The following is a 16,944-nucleotide window of genomic DNA, read 5'->3' as shown; positions in this document are numbered from 1 at the left end:
CCTATGCAAAATCAAACAAACCCAAAAAGAGGCTCTTATTTGAGGGAGAGTGTTAGAGATATAACCATTAATGTTATTTTCTCCCATCAGCTTAAACTTTTGAGATAAGTGGTTTCATGACATATCTCAGACCTATTAAACATAGATAAATCTAATTAATTTAAAATTTGAATTTTAAAATTAAAATTAATTTTTCTTTTTTAATTTATTATTTACATTGTTCAAAAAAAGCATTATTTCTCTATGCTTTCCCTTAAAATATATTCATGTATGATGATGTGGTCTTTAAGTTTCTCTATATATAAGAACACACCAACCAGATTACAATACACAACTAGAATATAATTTTTCTTCTCAATCTCTTCATAAGCTTAAGCTATACATAGCTATTTTTAGCTAAACAATGAAAGATGTTAAAGTTGAAATCATTTGTAGAGAAAACATTAGGCCTTCTTCTCCCACACCCTCTCATCTAAGAACCTTCAAACACTCCCTTTTAGATCAAATTGTTCCCGTTCCTTATGCTATAGTCATCCTATTCTACTCTTCACACAATCTCTCTGAATTTCCCAAGAGACTAGAATTGCTTAAACAATCATTATCTGAAACACTAACACAATTCTACCCTCTTAGTGGCAAGATCAAAGATGATTTGTCCATTGATTGCAATGATGAAGGTGCTAATTTTGTAGTAGCAAAAGTGAATTGTCCTATTTTAGAGTTTCTAGAAAAGCCTGATTTGGATTCATTACACAAGTTTCTTCCAATTAATAATCCATTCTCCCTTGAAACATTTATAGGAACTCATGTGGCTAACATTCAAGTCAATGTCTTTGATTGTGGTGGAATTGCTATCGGATTTTGCATTTCTCATAAGATCATTGATGGTGATTCAATGAACACTTTCTTGAAGATGTGGACAGAAAAAACCAACATCAACAGCAATTTAAAACTCTTGACAGAGCCAAATTTTTCTACAAGTTCTCTCTTCCCTACAAGTACTTTACATTTCAGAGACTTATCAAAGAAAATTTGGAGTTCCTTGTTTAGAGAAGAAAAATGGGTCACAAGAAGATTCTTGTTCACAAATTCAGCTATTAACACACTCAAGGCTCAAATTCTGCCTAAATCTTCATCAGATCCATTGAAGAATCATCCTACACGTGTCGAGATAGTTTCTGCATTTTTGTGGAAGTGTTTCATGGCTGCATCAAAGTTACAATTTGAAACTCAAAGGCCTTGTGGGATTATTCATATTGTGAATCTTCGTCGAAAAATGGACAAATCTCTATGTCCTGAGAATTCTATAGGGAATTTTCTGTGGTACACACTAGCAGATCACATGGATGAACATGAGTTGAGTTTGGATGAGTTGGTGAGTAAATTGAAGAACTCAATTGAATTTGTTGATAAAGATTTTGTTGCAATATTGCAAAGTGATGAGGGAAGTTCAATTATGGAAAATAGTCTTAGGATTTTTGACAGTAAAATAAAGGATGAGGAATTGGAAGCATTAAGTTTTACTAGTTGGTGTAACTTTGGATTATATGATGCTGATTTTGGATGGGGAAAACCTATTTGGGTGAGTAATATTGGTTTAAAGAGTACTTATGTGTTTATGAATATGATAACTTTGGTTGATACCAAATTCAAAGATGGTATAGAGGCTTGGGTTACCTTGGATGAGATGAAAATGAAGCATTTGGAGTTATTCACTGAATTGCTCAATTATGCTACTCTTGATCCAAGTCCTTTGGCAATGTCTAATAACTCAAGGTTATAGACTTGAATCGATTCATTCTCTTTTTTATTATCATTAGCCATTAAATAAAATGTGGAACCTATATTGTAAGAATTTAAAAAAAAAAACACCTATGTACTTTATCTCAGCTCGTGCACTTAAGAGAAATAATTATTATAATGTGTTTCATGTATTAGTCAAAACATCTTGTAATTTTCATAATAAGATGGGGCATATTATTATGCTCCATCTATTGTATGGTAAGGAAAAATGAATCCATTTGATGCTTTAAGTGTTTTGGGTGTTATGTCAAGTACTTCTTACTAGAGTGAGATCCGTGCGATGCTTTTTTTTTTTATATTTGTTAAATTGAATAATTAAATAAATTTTTGAAAGACTTATTAGTTATGAAATATCCAAAAATCAATTGTGCGAATTCTTCCATTTGTGGATTGATGTCGATTTTTGTATTCGAAGTTGTGCTAATCGAATAATTACCTAAAATATTATAATATAATAGGTTATATAAAATAAGATTGTGTTGTATTTGTCTCATTTAATGTATTATATGAAATATAATTCTTTGAACTAAGAAAAATAATAGATTTAATTTTTTTTTAAAAAAATATTGTATCTTTGTATTCACTAACCAATGTTAATGTGAGTGCAACAATTTTTTGACATTTTATTTGTGTTGTAATTTTTTTATTTACTTGACTTAAGAGATTTCTCTATAACGTGACTTTTAACACGATGTTCCTAAAATGATTAGTATTTTGTTAATATAACTATATATGTAAATGAAAAATGAATTGTTTGTATATTTTTTTTACTCTTTAAGTATCAATTTCATCCGTTGTGAGGAACCTGTCAAAGACAACGTTAATGAAGCCAGAAAGGAAAGCTCCACCAACAAGTGAACCAGCCATGATTTGATCTCAACAAGTGATCAGAAATTCAGGTATGAAGGAGAGTGAAAATGCAGATTATGCAGGGTTTGTAAGTGAACTGTGTGTAGGTGTATCAAAGCTTATTGTGAAGAAGTAGTTGTCAATAATTTGATGGCAAAAACACAAAGACGGTTGCGGGTCATGGCAAAATAATGATGATGCAGATGCAGATGCAGTGCAATTGCTTTGCTCCTTCCAAGTTCCAATAATTGAGCTTCAAGCACTGTATTCCCTTCTTGATTGTGTGGTGCTCCTTACTTGTTAACTGAAGAACATTAAATTCAGGTCATCCCAACATCTCTGTCCATGGAAAAATTGTATGAATTGCATTATCTGAATTAAGTAGCCTCTAGCTGGTTCACAGTTACTTTGTCCTTTATTCAAACATGACTGCCATTGATAACCAAACAAGCACCCATGGGTCCCAACATTGAAGCAAAGCATTGAATAATCCAAGCAACTGAAGCAAGTCCACAGTAGTGTAGGTATGATACATATCCACCATTAATTTAAAGTAGTACAGATACCAATTAGCAAGAAGCTGAAATCACAAAACAGAAAACACTACTTTCTCAAATAGTGACAAAGGCAGAAAGACTATTATGTCATTAAGTGCATATAACTAATTCCTTCTCAAATCAAGCTTTCTTAACTTTCTCCTTTTTCCCAACAGAACATTAAAAGCAAATTCTAGAATGGAATGAAGTGGAGTAAATTTACCAACCTGAAGCTAAAATATTGTATAAGATTCTATATGATGAAATCTCTTCCATTTGGGCACTTTTACCTCATTAAAAGGCTACCTCCAGATGATAAAATTAAAACAGTAAATTTGATTCATCGATATATGTATAGGCATTCAGCAAATGTTAGATACAGAAGAGAAGATATTCCCTGTCTTTCAATTTATAGCAATGACATTTTCTAAGAATAATAGAGGATGTTTCTTTTAAGTACAACTACAAGATGAGAGGTTCCAGATAGAATGAAAGAAAAGAATGCAGATTTTCTTGTTGGCGAATTAGATTATCAAAACAACTAGTAAATATTGTCTAAAGAAAGAGACAACTACTTTTTTTTAAAGGTAAAGGAAATTTATGCATGTGTGAATTTATACGCGTAAAATTATATATATTATTGATTTCACTGTTTTGCTGAGAAACTTATCTTTTCCACAAATTATTAGTATATATGCAAACTAACATAGAGAAAAGGAATGAATCACAATGAAACTAATGTTTAATTGCAGAGGAAGGTACCTCATACAGCTTTATTGAGAGGAGCTAAAGGAAAATAAAGTGAACTCAAAGAAAAAAGTGGAGGGTATAATATAGGGATAAGAAATGCTTGCTCTGGAAGTAATATATAAATTATTATTTATTTATTTACAAATGGATAATGAAGCTCCAACATACAAATTTCAGCCTTAGGTTAAATAATAGAATTTCAGTCAAACAACACCACCAAGAAGCTAAGCTAGTACAACTACAACAGTGTTTCACTTTAACCCGAAGACTCTTCTTCCAAGAAAGTAAAACAAACAACTTCTGATGAAGTGTTTTCAAGCTTACACTCCATCGAGCTTAATACTTACCAAACAAAGATCAAATAATGTTTACAATATGAACAGCATAAATATTAAATACCAAATGGGAAAAAGAGGTAGTTGGAAAATTAGAGAGAACTTTTTAATGTGTATATGCCACTAGGATTCACTCTATCGACACCGGTAGCCACTTTGCTACGGTCTATCAGTATTCGGTATTCACCTTAATCCAACCTATAGGTAACCCTTTCCATGGCGCCGAGAACCACGCTCTGATACCATTGTTAAGTATCTAAGGAAAGTGGAAAACCACACCTTAAAAGCTAGCTGTTAAGGGGGAAGAACCACTCTCCTTATATACAATATCAAACATCCCATACTACTCGATGTGCGACTTTGAGCACCCCATAATACCCAAGTCCCTAACAGTTTCATAATCTTTGACTTTCTCTGCTTAATCCTCCTTGTATCTCCTGCCGAATTCAGAGGTTACACAAATTAAAAACATTTCATGACTAAGTGTTTGTCATCACAAAAACCAAAATGCATTATTATCAATTTATCATTCTATGGTCTTTCTTTTTTCTTTTTTTCATTTTGTATATCTCTTTGGTGGGTACACATATAGTACTGCAATTATTTGAAACCTCATGAACACAATGTTGGATCAAAGTCGCAAACCGCATCGTGTTGTGTTATATTGTAAAAATAACTTTAAAAGAAGATTAAAGAATAGAAGAAAAGGAAACAAGGAAAACCATACCAAACGTCCCTAGTGTTTGGCGAAAGTTTTAATTTTACTCCGAATATTTTTAAAGGATTTCAATTTATTTCTCTGCTAAAATTATGAATGATCGACAGTAAATAGCATGGTAACAGAAAGTACAATTTAGAGATTCCAAAAACAGTTAAAGAATCAAATTTAAGTTACTACATGGCAGTACCAATTAGTTCAGCATAAAGCCACAAACATCAAATAGTGGCAAATGCAGAAACACAATTTTACCATTAAGGGCATATATCTAATATCTAATTCTTGTAAAATCAAGTTTTGATAACATTTTTCTTTTTCCCAACAGAAGAGGAAAAGTAAATTCTAGAATGGAATGAAGTAGAGTAAATTTACCAACCTGTAGCTAAAATATTTGTATAAGATTATATACGATGAAATCTCTGCCGTTTTGGCACTTTTACTTGATAACCACTGTACCTGCAGAAGATGGATGAAAACAGTAAATTTCATTTATCGATGTATGTAAAAAAAATTCTCAAATGTTGGATGCACAATATATATATTCCGTGTCTTTGAATTTATAAGAATGACCTTTTCTGAGAATAACAGAGGATATTTCTTTCGAGTACAACTAAAAAGTGAGAGGTTTCCCAATGAATGAAAAAAAAAAAAAAGAATGCAAATTTATATCAGTCCAACTAGTTAATAATGTCTAAAGAAAGAGAGAGGTATTTTCTTTTGAGGAGAAGGAAATTTATGCATGTATAATTTAATTGTGGTGGTATGAGAACCGTGAAGTTAGATAATAACCTGCTCAGAAATCTGTATTCAGAAAATTTGATGGTTATAATACTACAAGTTATAAAAGAAAAATTATAAAGAAACTAAAGTGATTGTTGGTTACTTGGTTATAATACTACAAGTTATAAAAGAAAAATTTTTCCATACACATAATACCCTGAATTTACATAACAATAACCCTGTATATTTGTAGCTATCCTCTTCAATTCAGTCCAAAAAGATCAAATATTCTATGACAATGCTTTTTCTTGAATAATTTGAATCCCACTGCAGGTTAATATATGTACAAACTGCACATACCAAGATAAAGATCAATGAGTGAAGTTGATAGGAATGAAATTGCTCCTGATGGCATCACCAGAACTTCACCTTCTAATGACTATTTCAGGTACAGGATTGCCATCTTTAAATGTGGAAAGCATATTCTTGAATCATGTCTGCATTAGCTACATACCTTCATCACCTTGTGAATTTGTCTGATGATGTATCCAAACCCAGAAAGGAAGAAATAGTTATTATTATAGAATGTTTTCTCTTAGTATTAGAAATAGTTTAGTTTAGGTATCTAATACTATTCATTTTATGTAATGATTCAAACTGTGGTAAGAAAAAAAAAAAAAAACCGACTACATAACAATAACTTGATCCTTCTATTTTGAAAGCTTATATACCTCATGCATGCTGATTCCTTTTATTATTCCTACATGAATCTTGCAGCACAATAACTGGCTCTAATCATGAAGAATTGGCAAAGACAGAAACACCATTTTGTAACTCTTTTCTCTCGACAAATCAAGCTATTATTTTATTTTTTTTCTGTGCAAAACAGCAAAAATAAAATTATAGAGAGGAAGAGAGAAACATACCAACAAAAAAAGAATCTTTTCAACAAAAAAGATGTTCACTGTCCTTTAATTTTACATCTAGAGATATTTAGAGAAATTTACAATAATTTTTTATAACTTTATTAAATGAATAAGTACTTATTTATAAGTCTGACTAATTTTATTGTGAATGTATCTAAATTTAAAGTATGAATTGAAATTTGTTAGTGTTTGAGAAAATTCCAATTTTAAAATGTCGACAATGATTGAAAAGTCAAGAATATCACAATAATTGAAAAGTAAAGTAAGCAACTTTTCATGCATCAAATATATAAAGTGATGAACTGTATATGCTATAAACTATAGAGACAAACCTTTGATGAGTGTCTATTTTGGTCTTTCAAGAATACAAAGAACAAAATATATTTTTATACATAAACCAAGTTAATAAGATGCCGTGATGATAGAATTTTTTATGCATTTATTAAAACAATATGAACGATTAACGGTTTTTGCTAGTGTTCAACCCTCTCATTTTCTAGGTTGTTAATAAACAGTGCCGGCATTAAGTATTAAAGAGTTTGAAGAATTTTAAATTAGACTTTGCGGATTTAAAAATGAACATAGCCATAAAATATATTCTTTATTTCATTGTGCTAGTCTTCAAAGTCAAAAACCTTAACTTGTTTTTAAAATGCAAAAATCTTGTAATTCTAGATAAGCATAAACTGCTTTCCTTTCAGTGTGGTAATTTGTACACAAGTTGAATAATTTGATTGATTTGTCACCTTATTTTTACATTAGTATAAACTTGAAAAAAATCAATGTAAATTGGAAGACGATAAAACAATATTAAATTAAAAATGACATGATCACATGATATACCTTTCGCAGACTAAGAGAATCCATCATATAGTTGACTAGAAAACTTTCAATTTTTTTTAAAAAAATTTTTGGGTTGATTATATATAAAAATGTAGCCAATGACATAAATAAGATATATACTTATCCAATGTCTAAACAATTTAAATAATATAATAAGAAAAGAAAACTTTTTAAACAAATATAATAGTTACATTATACTTAAGAGTCAGAGAAATAATCAATATATACGAGTCTCATTTTTATTAATTATTTTATGTTATATGCATTTTACAATTTTGCACGGATTCGCACAAACTCTAAGCAAAAGAATAATGGATTTTTTTATTAGACATAAAAAAACAAAAATCATAGATTTATATTTACACAAATGAAAAAATTTGTATTATTAACAATGGAAGTTACCTTATTTTTGTGTCATATATGTTTCCAAGGGATTATGAAAGCTGTTGCACCTACCTTTGATTAGAAGTTAATTAAATTAAGGGTTTCATGCTTTGTAAGATGTAGATTATCATAGCTTTAACATATAAGTAACACTACTTCAGCAGCCAGGTTCAATAATGATGTTAATCATCATCATGCCTTTGAATTATAAATTTAACAAAACAAAAAAAAAGAAAAGGAAAGAAAAAACCTACAATTCAAGTTTGATACAAACCTTGCATTAGATATTGAAACTCATTTGTTTAGCATATTTGTTCGAAGTTCAAACGACTGCTATTGATAACCAAACAACCATCTATGGTTCTGTCTTTGAAGCAAAGCATTGAATTGAATAATCCAAGCAAGTCCACATCACAAGTAGTGTGGATATGAATCATATGATACACATCAATCATTAATTTAAACTAGTATACATACCAATTACAATGAAAGCTGAAATCAGAAAACACTACTGCTTCCCAACACATTAATCCAGTTTACATCTCCATATATATATATATATATATATACATGTGCAATGAAATCTCTAACATCTGTGAACTTTTTACCTGCAAAAGATGGCAAAAACATGTCACAGCCTAAAATGAGCCATGATTGGTACTTAGGAAAATAGTCCCCTAGCAAGTCTAACAGATTCGAATATAAGATAAATAAGGTTACAAATATTTTTGATAAATTTACAGTTTCAAGAATGAATAATTACATTTTTAACAAAAATAAAATATAGATGGATGTTGTGACATATAGAGCGAATGACGTCTAAGAATTCAACAAAGAATAGATACCCCTTGCAAATCATTAATCTTGAATAGAAAGGCTCACATAATCAAATATTTACTCTTGAAAATTTATTTTTAAAAAACAGTAAATTTCATTTATCGATTATGTAAAGAAATTCTCAAATGTTGGATACACAATATATGATTTTTTTTTAGAATAACAGGATATTTCTACAACTACAAAGTGAGAGGTTTCCGAATGAATGAAAAAAAAGAATGCAAATTTATCAGTCCAACTCGTTAATAATGTGTATAGAAAGAGAGAAGTCTTTTGTTTTTGAGGAAAAGGAAATTGATGCATGTATAATTGAATTGTGGTGGCATCAGAACCGTGAAGTTAGATGATTACCTGCTCAGAAATCTCTATTCACGAAATTTGTTTGCTATCGACTTGAATGGTGGGGATGTGGGAAATTTTGGGCCAGATTAGTTGATGCTTGTTCTTGCAGTGTTCTCCCAGCAAATCACAAGAATAAACGTCAAGTAGCAAGAGAGAGGGAGGCAGCTTTTCTCCTTCCATATTCTCCAGCTTGTCGCAGAATATAATGTGCAATTGTTGAAGGGAGGTGAGGCGGAGAAGCTCGTTGCACTCCAATGTCTCCAGATTATAAAAGGAATCAATACAAAGAGTGGTAAGGGAGGGAAGGTGAGGCAGCGAACCCACCTCTGGGTATGACTTTATGTTGTTGCAGTAAGAACCATGAATGGTAAGATGAGTGAGGGCGTGCAAGTTGGCCATCCATGATAGATCCCTCAGTTGTTCCTCGCAACCTCCCACATGAAGCTCTTTCACGTTAGGCGGCAAACCACCCTCTGCCAACCTCCAAATGTTTGGGCAACCATGTATCTCGAAACAAGTGAAGTTGGGTGCAGCCAGTCCTTCTCCTGCAAATGACACTAATTTGTCGCAGTAAGTAATGGAGACACGTTGAAGAGCAGCGTGTGGTGCCTCTGACATTGACACTGATTCCAGATTCTCACACCCGAAAATCTCCAGATTCTTGAGATTGGGAAAGGCATCCAACGACAAGGAGGTCAGTGAATCACAGCTGCATTCTATTTCTAGCTCTACCAAATCATACTTGTGCTGCTGTTGCTCGAGGAATTCAAATCTTGGGCACATCGAGATTTTCAGGTTTTGCAGAGAATTGGGTAAACAATTGATCCTTGCATTAAATGACTGAGATGCCCTTATTGATAAAGCATCCCCACCAGCTACCATCTCGTCAGACCTTCCTTCATCATCTTCCCGCAAACAACAATCCCTTCTCCACAATATGCCATTAAGCATATCTCGGTTTAACATCGGACAATATTCTATTTCAAGTGTCCTAAGCCGAGGAAAAGCTTCTGGGTGAGGTACGTGCCACTCCTCCCAGCATGGCATGTTATGAAACACCAATTCCTCGAGTGAAGGAAACGGTGCAATAGGCGAGGAATGATGATCGCTGTCATTCTTGTAAAACTCATCACCAATACGCTTGAGCTCAAGAAAACCTTCAATGCGCAGGTACTTGAGAGATGGCAGTTGTCCAAGTGAAGGCAGCATGCAGCAATTCTTGCAAGATGCTAGTGTTACTCTTGTCATATTGTTGTAGGAACAGTGCCCCACCCAATCTGGAAATCTTTGGCCCTTGTATCCCTTGATTTTCAACTCTTTCAAGCCATTGTGCGGTTGCAAGTTATCGAGTATATCTCTCAAAGTCTCTATGTTTGAAACCATCTCATTACCTGAAGACCATTCCAACGATAAGTTGTCAATGTGGTTCTTCTCCAACATCCGTGCACTCCTTGCTTGTCTCACATCAACAACATTCTCCAACTTCTTAATCTCAAATGATCCTTCAAGATTTGGGAGCCCTCCGAATTCCTGTATTCCATTGTCTTCGTGCTTGCCCACCGCAAAGTATTCTAAAATAGGCATGTGTTTCAATTTACTTATTCCTCTAGGCATTTCTTTCAAAGATGTTTCTCTAAGATCAAGATGCTGTAAATTCACAAGTTTATGCATGCCCTTGGGCAACATGGTCAGCTTAGAACATGCATACAATATTAATGTTTGTAGATTGTACAAGCTGCATAATGACTCTGGTAATGTCTCCACATCGGTCCTAGAGAGATTCAAATAGCGTAGATGAATCAATTTACCTATTGAATCTGGTAATACATCAAGTTTACGAAAGGATAAAACTCTCAAGTATTTCAACTTTGATGCTCTGCTTTTCATGCTTAACAAATCATTGATATACAAAGATGTCCTCAAAGATTCTGATTTCACAATGGACAAGACTTTTGAGATTGGATGATCTAAGCTTCCATGTGGCAAAGATGACAAATGACGAGTGAGAACCTTCTTCTCTTCTTGTTCACCAAGCTCTTGTATTCTACAATAGAAGTCTCCAGCAAGGAATATTGCCAAGTCATGCAAGTGATCATGCATCACGTACCTGTGACGACGATACTCAGCTGGTTTAAAAAATAACCTTGAAGCTAATTCTTCAAAACACTCAGAACCAACCTCTTCTAAACTCTCTCCTCCCTTTGGTAGCTTTAAAAGATCTTCAGCCATCCACAGCAAAACTAGTTCATTTTTCTCAAACTCATGATCTTTGGGAAACAATGAACAATAAACGAAACAACGCTTCAAGTAAGAAGGTAGCTGGAAGTAGCTTATTAACAATGCTGGAATAATTTTACTATTTTTCAAGGAAAATTCCCAGATGTCACTCCTTAAAACAGCATTCCATTCTGTAGCATCATCCTTTCCTCGCAACAAGCGCCCAAGTGTTTCAACAGCTAATGGCAACCCTTTACACTTCTTGACAATCTTTCTACCGATTTCCTCTAATGTCGGATTACCGTTTGACTCTGGAAAACATGCATTGGCTGCAAACAATAACCAACAATACTCTTCCGACAACTCATTAAGAATGAAAGAGGGACATGTTTGAACTACTGAAGCAACCTTTTGATTGCGAGTTGTTAGAAGAATTGTACTACCCTTAGCCCCACAGTGAAAAGGAGTTATAAATTGCTTCCACTTATCGGCATCTTCGCTCCAGACATCGTCTAGAACAATAAAGAACTCCTTTCCCGACAAGATTTTCTGCAATTCATTTTGAAGCAAATTTAAACTCCCAAGGCCACAAGTAGTTTTTGTAATTTCCTCAATGGTTTTCTTTGTAATATCAGCAACATCAAATGTTTCAGAGATGCAGACCCATGCTTTGAGATCAAACCCTTCCGCGACACTGTACGCCCATTTGGCTAAGGTTGTTTTACCAACCCCACCCATGCCAACAATAGGAATCACAGATAACTGAGATTCACTCTTGTCATTTATTATTTCGATTAGATCCTGTTGATCATCCTCCCTGCCATATATGTTCCCTTCCATCAGACATGTGGTTTCTCGCCATGATGACGATGATGATGACAAGTTATTATCCTTGATAGTCTTTTGAAGACCAAGGATATCTTTTTGCCTTACAAGAAATTCTATTCTTGAAACCACCCCTTCCATGTTATCTACCATCTTCCTATGTCGGTTGAGGAAGAAACTAGGCAACAAAGAATGTACCTTCTTTTGAGTGGCGGCTTTGGTGAGTACAGCGTCCAGAAAGTCATCAGCATCATAAACAGCATCTCTCAGTTTGTTGAGCCACATCCTCACACCTTCGTCGCTCAGTTGCTTGTACTCAGCATCATCAAGCACAGCTTCAGCAGCATGCAGAGAAATTTCCAGCCTCTCAACCAAGTCAGGGCCAAGCTTCTTGCCCAAGACCTGGTTGACCGTATCCATTGTGAGCAACCTTTTAAAGACAACTTTAATGAAGCCATCAAGGAAAGCTCCACCAACAAGTGCACCAGCCATGATATGATCTCAAACAAGTGATTAGAATTCGGGTATGAAGGAGAGTGAAAATGCAGATTTTGCAGGGTTTGTAGGTGAATGTGTGTAGGTGTATGAAAGCTTATTGTGAAGAAGTAGTTGTCAATAATTTGATGGCAAAAAGACAAAGACTGTTGACTCAATAAAACGTTGGTCTCCTTAATTAGTGATTGTGTCTTGCTGGTTCAGTACTAATTTTATGTATTTGGAAGGAAGGTAATTTTCATTTTTGCCTTTAATTCTTACTGTTTGTTACTTTTTAAGTTTTTATTTATTTATTTTTTCAAAACTGGCATCATTATTTTTGCCTTTGATGTCAGATACATTATCATAATGAGCTGGTTGTGGGTCATGGTAAAATAATGATGCAGATGCAGTGCAATTGCTTTCCTCCTTCCAAGTTCCAATAATTCAGCTTCATTCACTGCATTCCCTTTTTGATTGTGTCGTGCTCCTTACTTGTTAGCTGAAGCACATTGACTTCAAGTCGTCTAAACATCTCTGTCCTTTGTCCATGGAAAATTTGTATGAAATGAGTTATTTGAATTGCCTAGCTTCTAGCTGGCTCACACTAACTTTGTCCTTCATTCTAAATTATTTGATGAATGCAACATGATTATGTCTTGTTGGCAGTTTCAATTAATGTGTTATCTCGTGACTTATGGGACCAGGCTTAATAGTGCTACTATACCAAATTACTAATCTCTCTCAAATGCATCAAATCACATTAGTTATGGTATAGAGCATGTTAGTTACTACTTAGTATTAAATTAAGAGTTATGCCACTATTTCAACTATTACAAGTGATTATCAAGCAAAATTATTGATTCAGAGTTGGATTCCAGAGCATCAGCCACCCCACAATCTTCTTAAAAAATTCATAATTTTGTATTTTTTTTTTTTTACTTTCAATTTGTTTATGCTCAAAATAAAATAAAGTCCTGTTTCAGAGATACTCCTAAATAAATTACACTATCAATTTTGAAGAGAATAATGTCTATAGGATCATGAGCTTATTTTGTTTTCTGAAGTACTGTTTTAATTGCTGAGTCATTCCCTTATTGGTTTTAATTTGCTGAACTTCATTGATAAGAACATTGGTTCATGGTATTATTGTTCTAACTAATATATTCTAAGACAAGATTTCTTCTTGAATAATTTTACATGTAAGAATAATATATTTATTCTGATCCTATGCAGCTTAATATATGTAGTTATTACAAACTGCACATATCAGGATTTATTTGTCACAGCCCAAAATGAACCATGACTGGCGCTCAGGGAAACAGTTCCCTAGCAAGCCTATCAAACTCAAATATAAATTAAATAAGAAAGTTACAAATATTTTAAAGAAATTTACACTTTCTAAAATGAATAATTTCATATTTTTAATAAAAGGTAAAATAATTAGATATGGATGGATCCTGCCTGTGATATATGGAGCATATGACGTCTAAGAACTCAATAAAAATGAAGTACCAATTGCAGATCATTACTCTTGAATAGAAGGCTCACCCATTCAAGTATTTGTTCCTGAAAATTATTTTTTAGAAAAACGGAATGAGTTTTGCAACCCAGTGACCAAACAATACATCTATAATCGACATGAGACCATATATAAACATTATATCAAAAATAATTTTAATTAGAAAATAATAATTCATAATAATAAGTGAATCAATAAGGGAGTTCTCATACAGAAATCAAATCAAAAGTCCACACTTAGGCGGCTCCACCTCTATGGGTAGCCCTTTCCTCTAGTGTGTCCGTACGGAATAACAGATCCAACGTGTGGCCTACACGTTAGGCTAGCAACGCCCCTGCTAGCTGAGGTCTGAGCCAGATGCATCTAGGTTAACGTCATAACCGCCGTTAACTACGGTTTTCTAATACGAGCCTCCCAAACCAATTCAAAACATATAATTTCAAACACAACAAATCTTTGATCTTACAAATATATAAGGTATCGAATCAAATCAAATCAGATAATACTTTGTCATCCAAATCATATTCAATCATATTTTATCAATCTTAAGGCATTTCAAAATATTTCACAATTTCCAAAACAAGTGAGTACCAACAAAATTTCAATACTTCAAAAATACATATTCGAATAAAATCAAATACTTTAAAATAATATAAAACTTCTTCAACATACATATAGTCTCATAAAAATATATAGTCTCATGTGCATATTAAAATGAGTTTAACAAGGATAAGCATTTAGTTCTAATAAATCGATTAGTAAAACCAATTTTAAAATCATTTGATAATAATCTTTATAAGTATAACTAAGTTCAAGCACCATATATCCAAATAATTATTATAGACGTAAAACCAAACAATTATAAATGTAAATTCTACTCACAACTTGGTCCCAGGGGACCGAAGAAACTGAAACCGGAGTGGCAAATTAAAAGGGTGAAAATGGTTGGAATAGAATGGATCGAAAGGACGTAGAATCTAGACCGAGGCAGTAGCAACAACTCCAACTAATCCCGCAGCAACAACTTTGTAATAGTCACAGCTATAGCCGCTGAAATAGAATGGAAACAAGGTAGCATAAATGGAATAGTAGCAGAGCAAAAGTGGAAACGATGCAAGTTTAAGGAAAAGACCTAAACCAAAACAAAGGCACTATTCGGCGGCGTTTTTCCAAAAACCACAACGGTGATGGCAACATTGGCTCCGATAAGATGCTTAAACCGGAAGCATAGGACCAGCAACGGCGGCAGCAGCGACAACACACCACCGTTACCCCTCTTCCCGGCGACGAGTTCTGTCGTATTCTCCTTCCCTTTCGCGAAGTCTCTCCCTTCTCTCTCCTCGTGCTCTCCTCAGTGACGGCGACTTGGCATGGCGGCTGTTGAGGCTCAGCGGCGATGGAGACAAGGCGCGGCAGCTGTAGCAGTTTGACGGTAGCGAGGCAGAACGGTGGCAGTCCTTCTTCCTCGTCTCCTCTCTCGCGCTCGTCCCCTCTCTCAGAGGCATCTCACTCAGTTCTGGCCTCTGATGGCGATGCGACGGCGGCGAGCTGGACGTGGCTGGCGACGACGCGACGGGACACGAAGGGCAAGCTCCAGGCCAGCGATGACGAGGCACGGCTCTCTCTCTCCTCGCGTGGTGGCTCGGCATGGACAGCTCTCTCCTTCCTCCTCCCTTCTCTTCTCACGGTCTCCCCTCTTCTCTCTTTCCCTTTTCTTTCTTTCTTTCTTTTTCCTTCAAGTCTGTGTGTGTGCTGTGAGGAAGAGGGTGTGAGGGGAGTGAGAGTGTGTGCGGTAGTGAGAGGTGAGTGAGTGTGTTAGAAGAGGGTTAGGGTTTGGTTTGAAAAAAAAAGAGGAACAAGGGGTATTGTAGGGATTTTACATTCTACCCTCCTTATAAAAATTTTCGTCCTCGAAAATTGATATAATCTTCAAAACTTTACATGGTTTTAGCACTTTACCGAACATGAGAAATGAGCATAACGAGGTGCAAAAGTTACAAGATAGGATCCTGATAAAACGATGTCATTGGCATTTCCCTACTCTCGTTCCCTTGACAACTCATATATACATAGCCCTCTTCACGTCGTTCGTCAATCTTTTCTAAATACAATCTTGGTTCTGTAGTACATATCCATGGTAGCAACCAGACTTATGTCATGTGTTCGAATTTCAACTTTCTGAACTTCCGCATCGGTTGCTGTGTCCTAAAGAACTAACGTATCGCTTGTTATATCTGAGAATCGCACGTGACATTGAAACAAACACGAGTTTGTTTAAAAGGATTCTAAACTTAGGCAGAAAAGAGCAAACATCACAGATGGTGTTCGCAAGAATTCGGAGAGATGCGTATGATCGCAACTAAATAAGGATATACAAAAACAGTGAAGCATGCCAAAAAGAGAATCAATCGCATCTTAGTAAGGAAATTTGAATCAAGAACTTTGATAGAACAATAAAAGAAAAGATGGTGTATGAAGTCAAAACAAGTTTATGTTGGATCAAAGAAGTACGAAGTTCACAAGAGATGGCCACTAAAATCAACAGTAATATTCACAAAGATTTAAGAGAATGACTAGGAATACAATTAAATAACACACAATCTTTTAGAATCAAAGAAGAGGAAGAACATACAAGGCCTAAAAATTTTACAATATTTATCAAACAAAATAAGAACATTAGGACAAATGAAGTTAAAGAAAACAATAAGAAGCAACAGCACTATAGGTAAGGAAAGCTAAACAGCAACAAACATACAACGTAAATAAAATACCCGCAACAATTATAAATCCAAATCCCAAGCAACAAGACAAAGACAATAACAGAGGGAGAAAGCAAAACAACAAATAGAAGATTTGACCGCAC

The 16,944-nt window shown here is 34.3% G+C and overlaps 2 protein-coding genes and 1 long non-coding RNA gene across 3 annotated transcripts; 1 reads left to right on the top strand and 2 right to left on the bottom strand.

The window, feature by feature from the left end:
- The first annotated feature begins 403 nt into the window (after window positions 1–403).
- Window positions 404–1,900, top strand: LOC130960238 (stemmadenine O-acetyltransferase-like). The gene has a single exon (XM_057885583.1). It carries the CDS (start codon window positions 404–406, stop codon window positions 1,781–1,783), a length of 1,380 nt encoding a protein of 459 aa, XP_057741566.1. The 3' UTR covers window positions 1,784–1,900.
- Window positions 1,901–4,101: 2,201 nt separating this feature from the next.
- LOC130959008 (uncharacterized) lies at window positions 4,102–6,568 on the bottom strand. The gene is made up of 4 exons (XR_009078110.1): window positions 6,443–6,568; window positions 6,072–6,247; window positions 5,368–5,447; window positions 4,102–4,710 (listed from the first exon to the last, which is right to left on the bottom strand). It is a non-coding gene; the product is annotated as an uncharacterized LOC130959008 (long non-coding RNA).
- Window positions 6,569–8,143: 1,575 nt separating this feature from the next.
- Window positions 8,144–12,789, bottom strand: LOC130960202 (putative disease resistance protein At3g14460). The gene is made up of 2 exons (XM_057885530.1): window positions 9,053–12,789; window positions 8,144–8,472 (listed from the first exon to the last, which is right to left on the bottom strand). Exon 1 carries the CDS (start codon window positions 12,575–12,577, stop codon window positions 9,071–9,073), a length of 3,507 nt encoding a protein of 1,168 aa, XP_057741513.1. The 5' UTR covers window positions 12,578–12,789; the 3' UTR covers window positions 8,144–8,472; window positions 9,053–9,070.
- Between the last annotated feature and the right edge of the window lie 4,155 nt (window positions 12,790–16,944).

The sequence above is a fragment of the Arachis stenosperma genome, chromosome 2, assembly GCF_014773155.1.
Source record: "Arachis stenosperma cultivar V10309 chromosome 2, arast.V10309.gnm1.PFL2, whole genome shotgun sequence".
NCBI lineage: Eukaryota > Viridiplantae > Streptophyta > Magnoliopsida > Fabales > Fabaceae > Arachis > Arachis stenosperma.
Note: the sequence above shows the minus strand (reverse complement) of the source record. Positions and strands in the feature narration are given on the sequence as shown.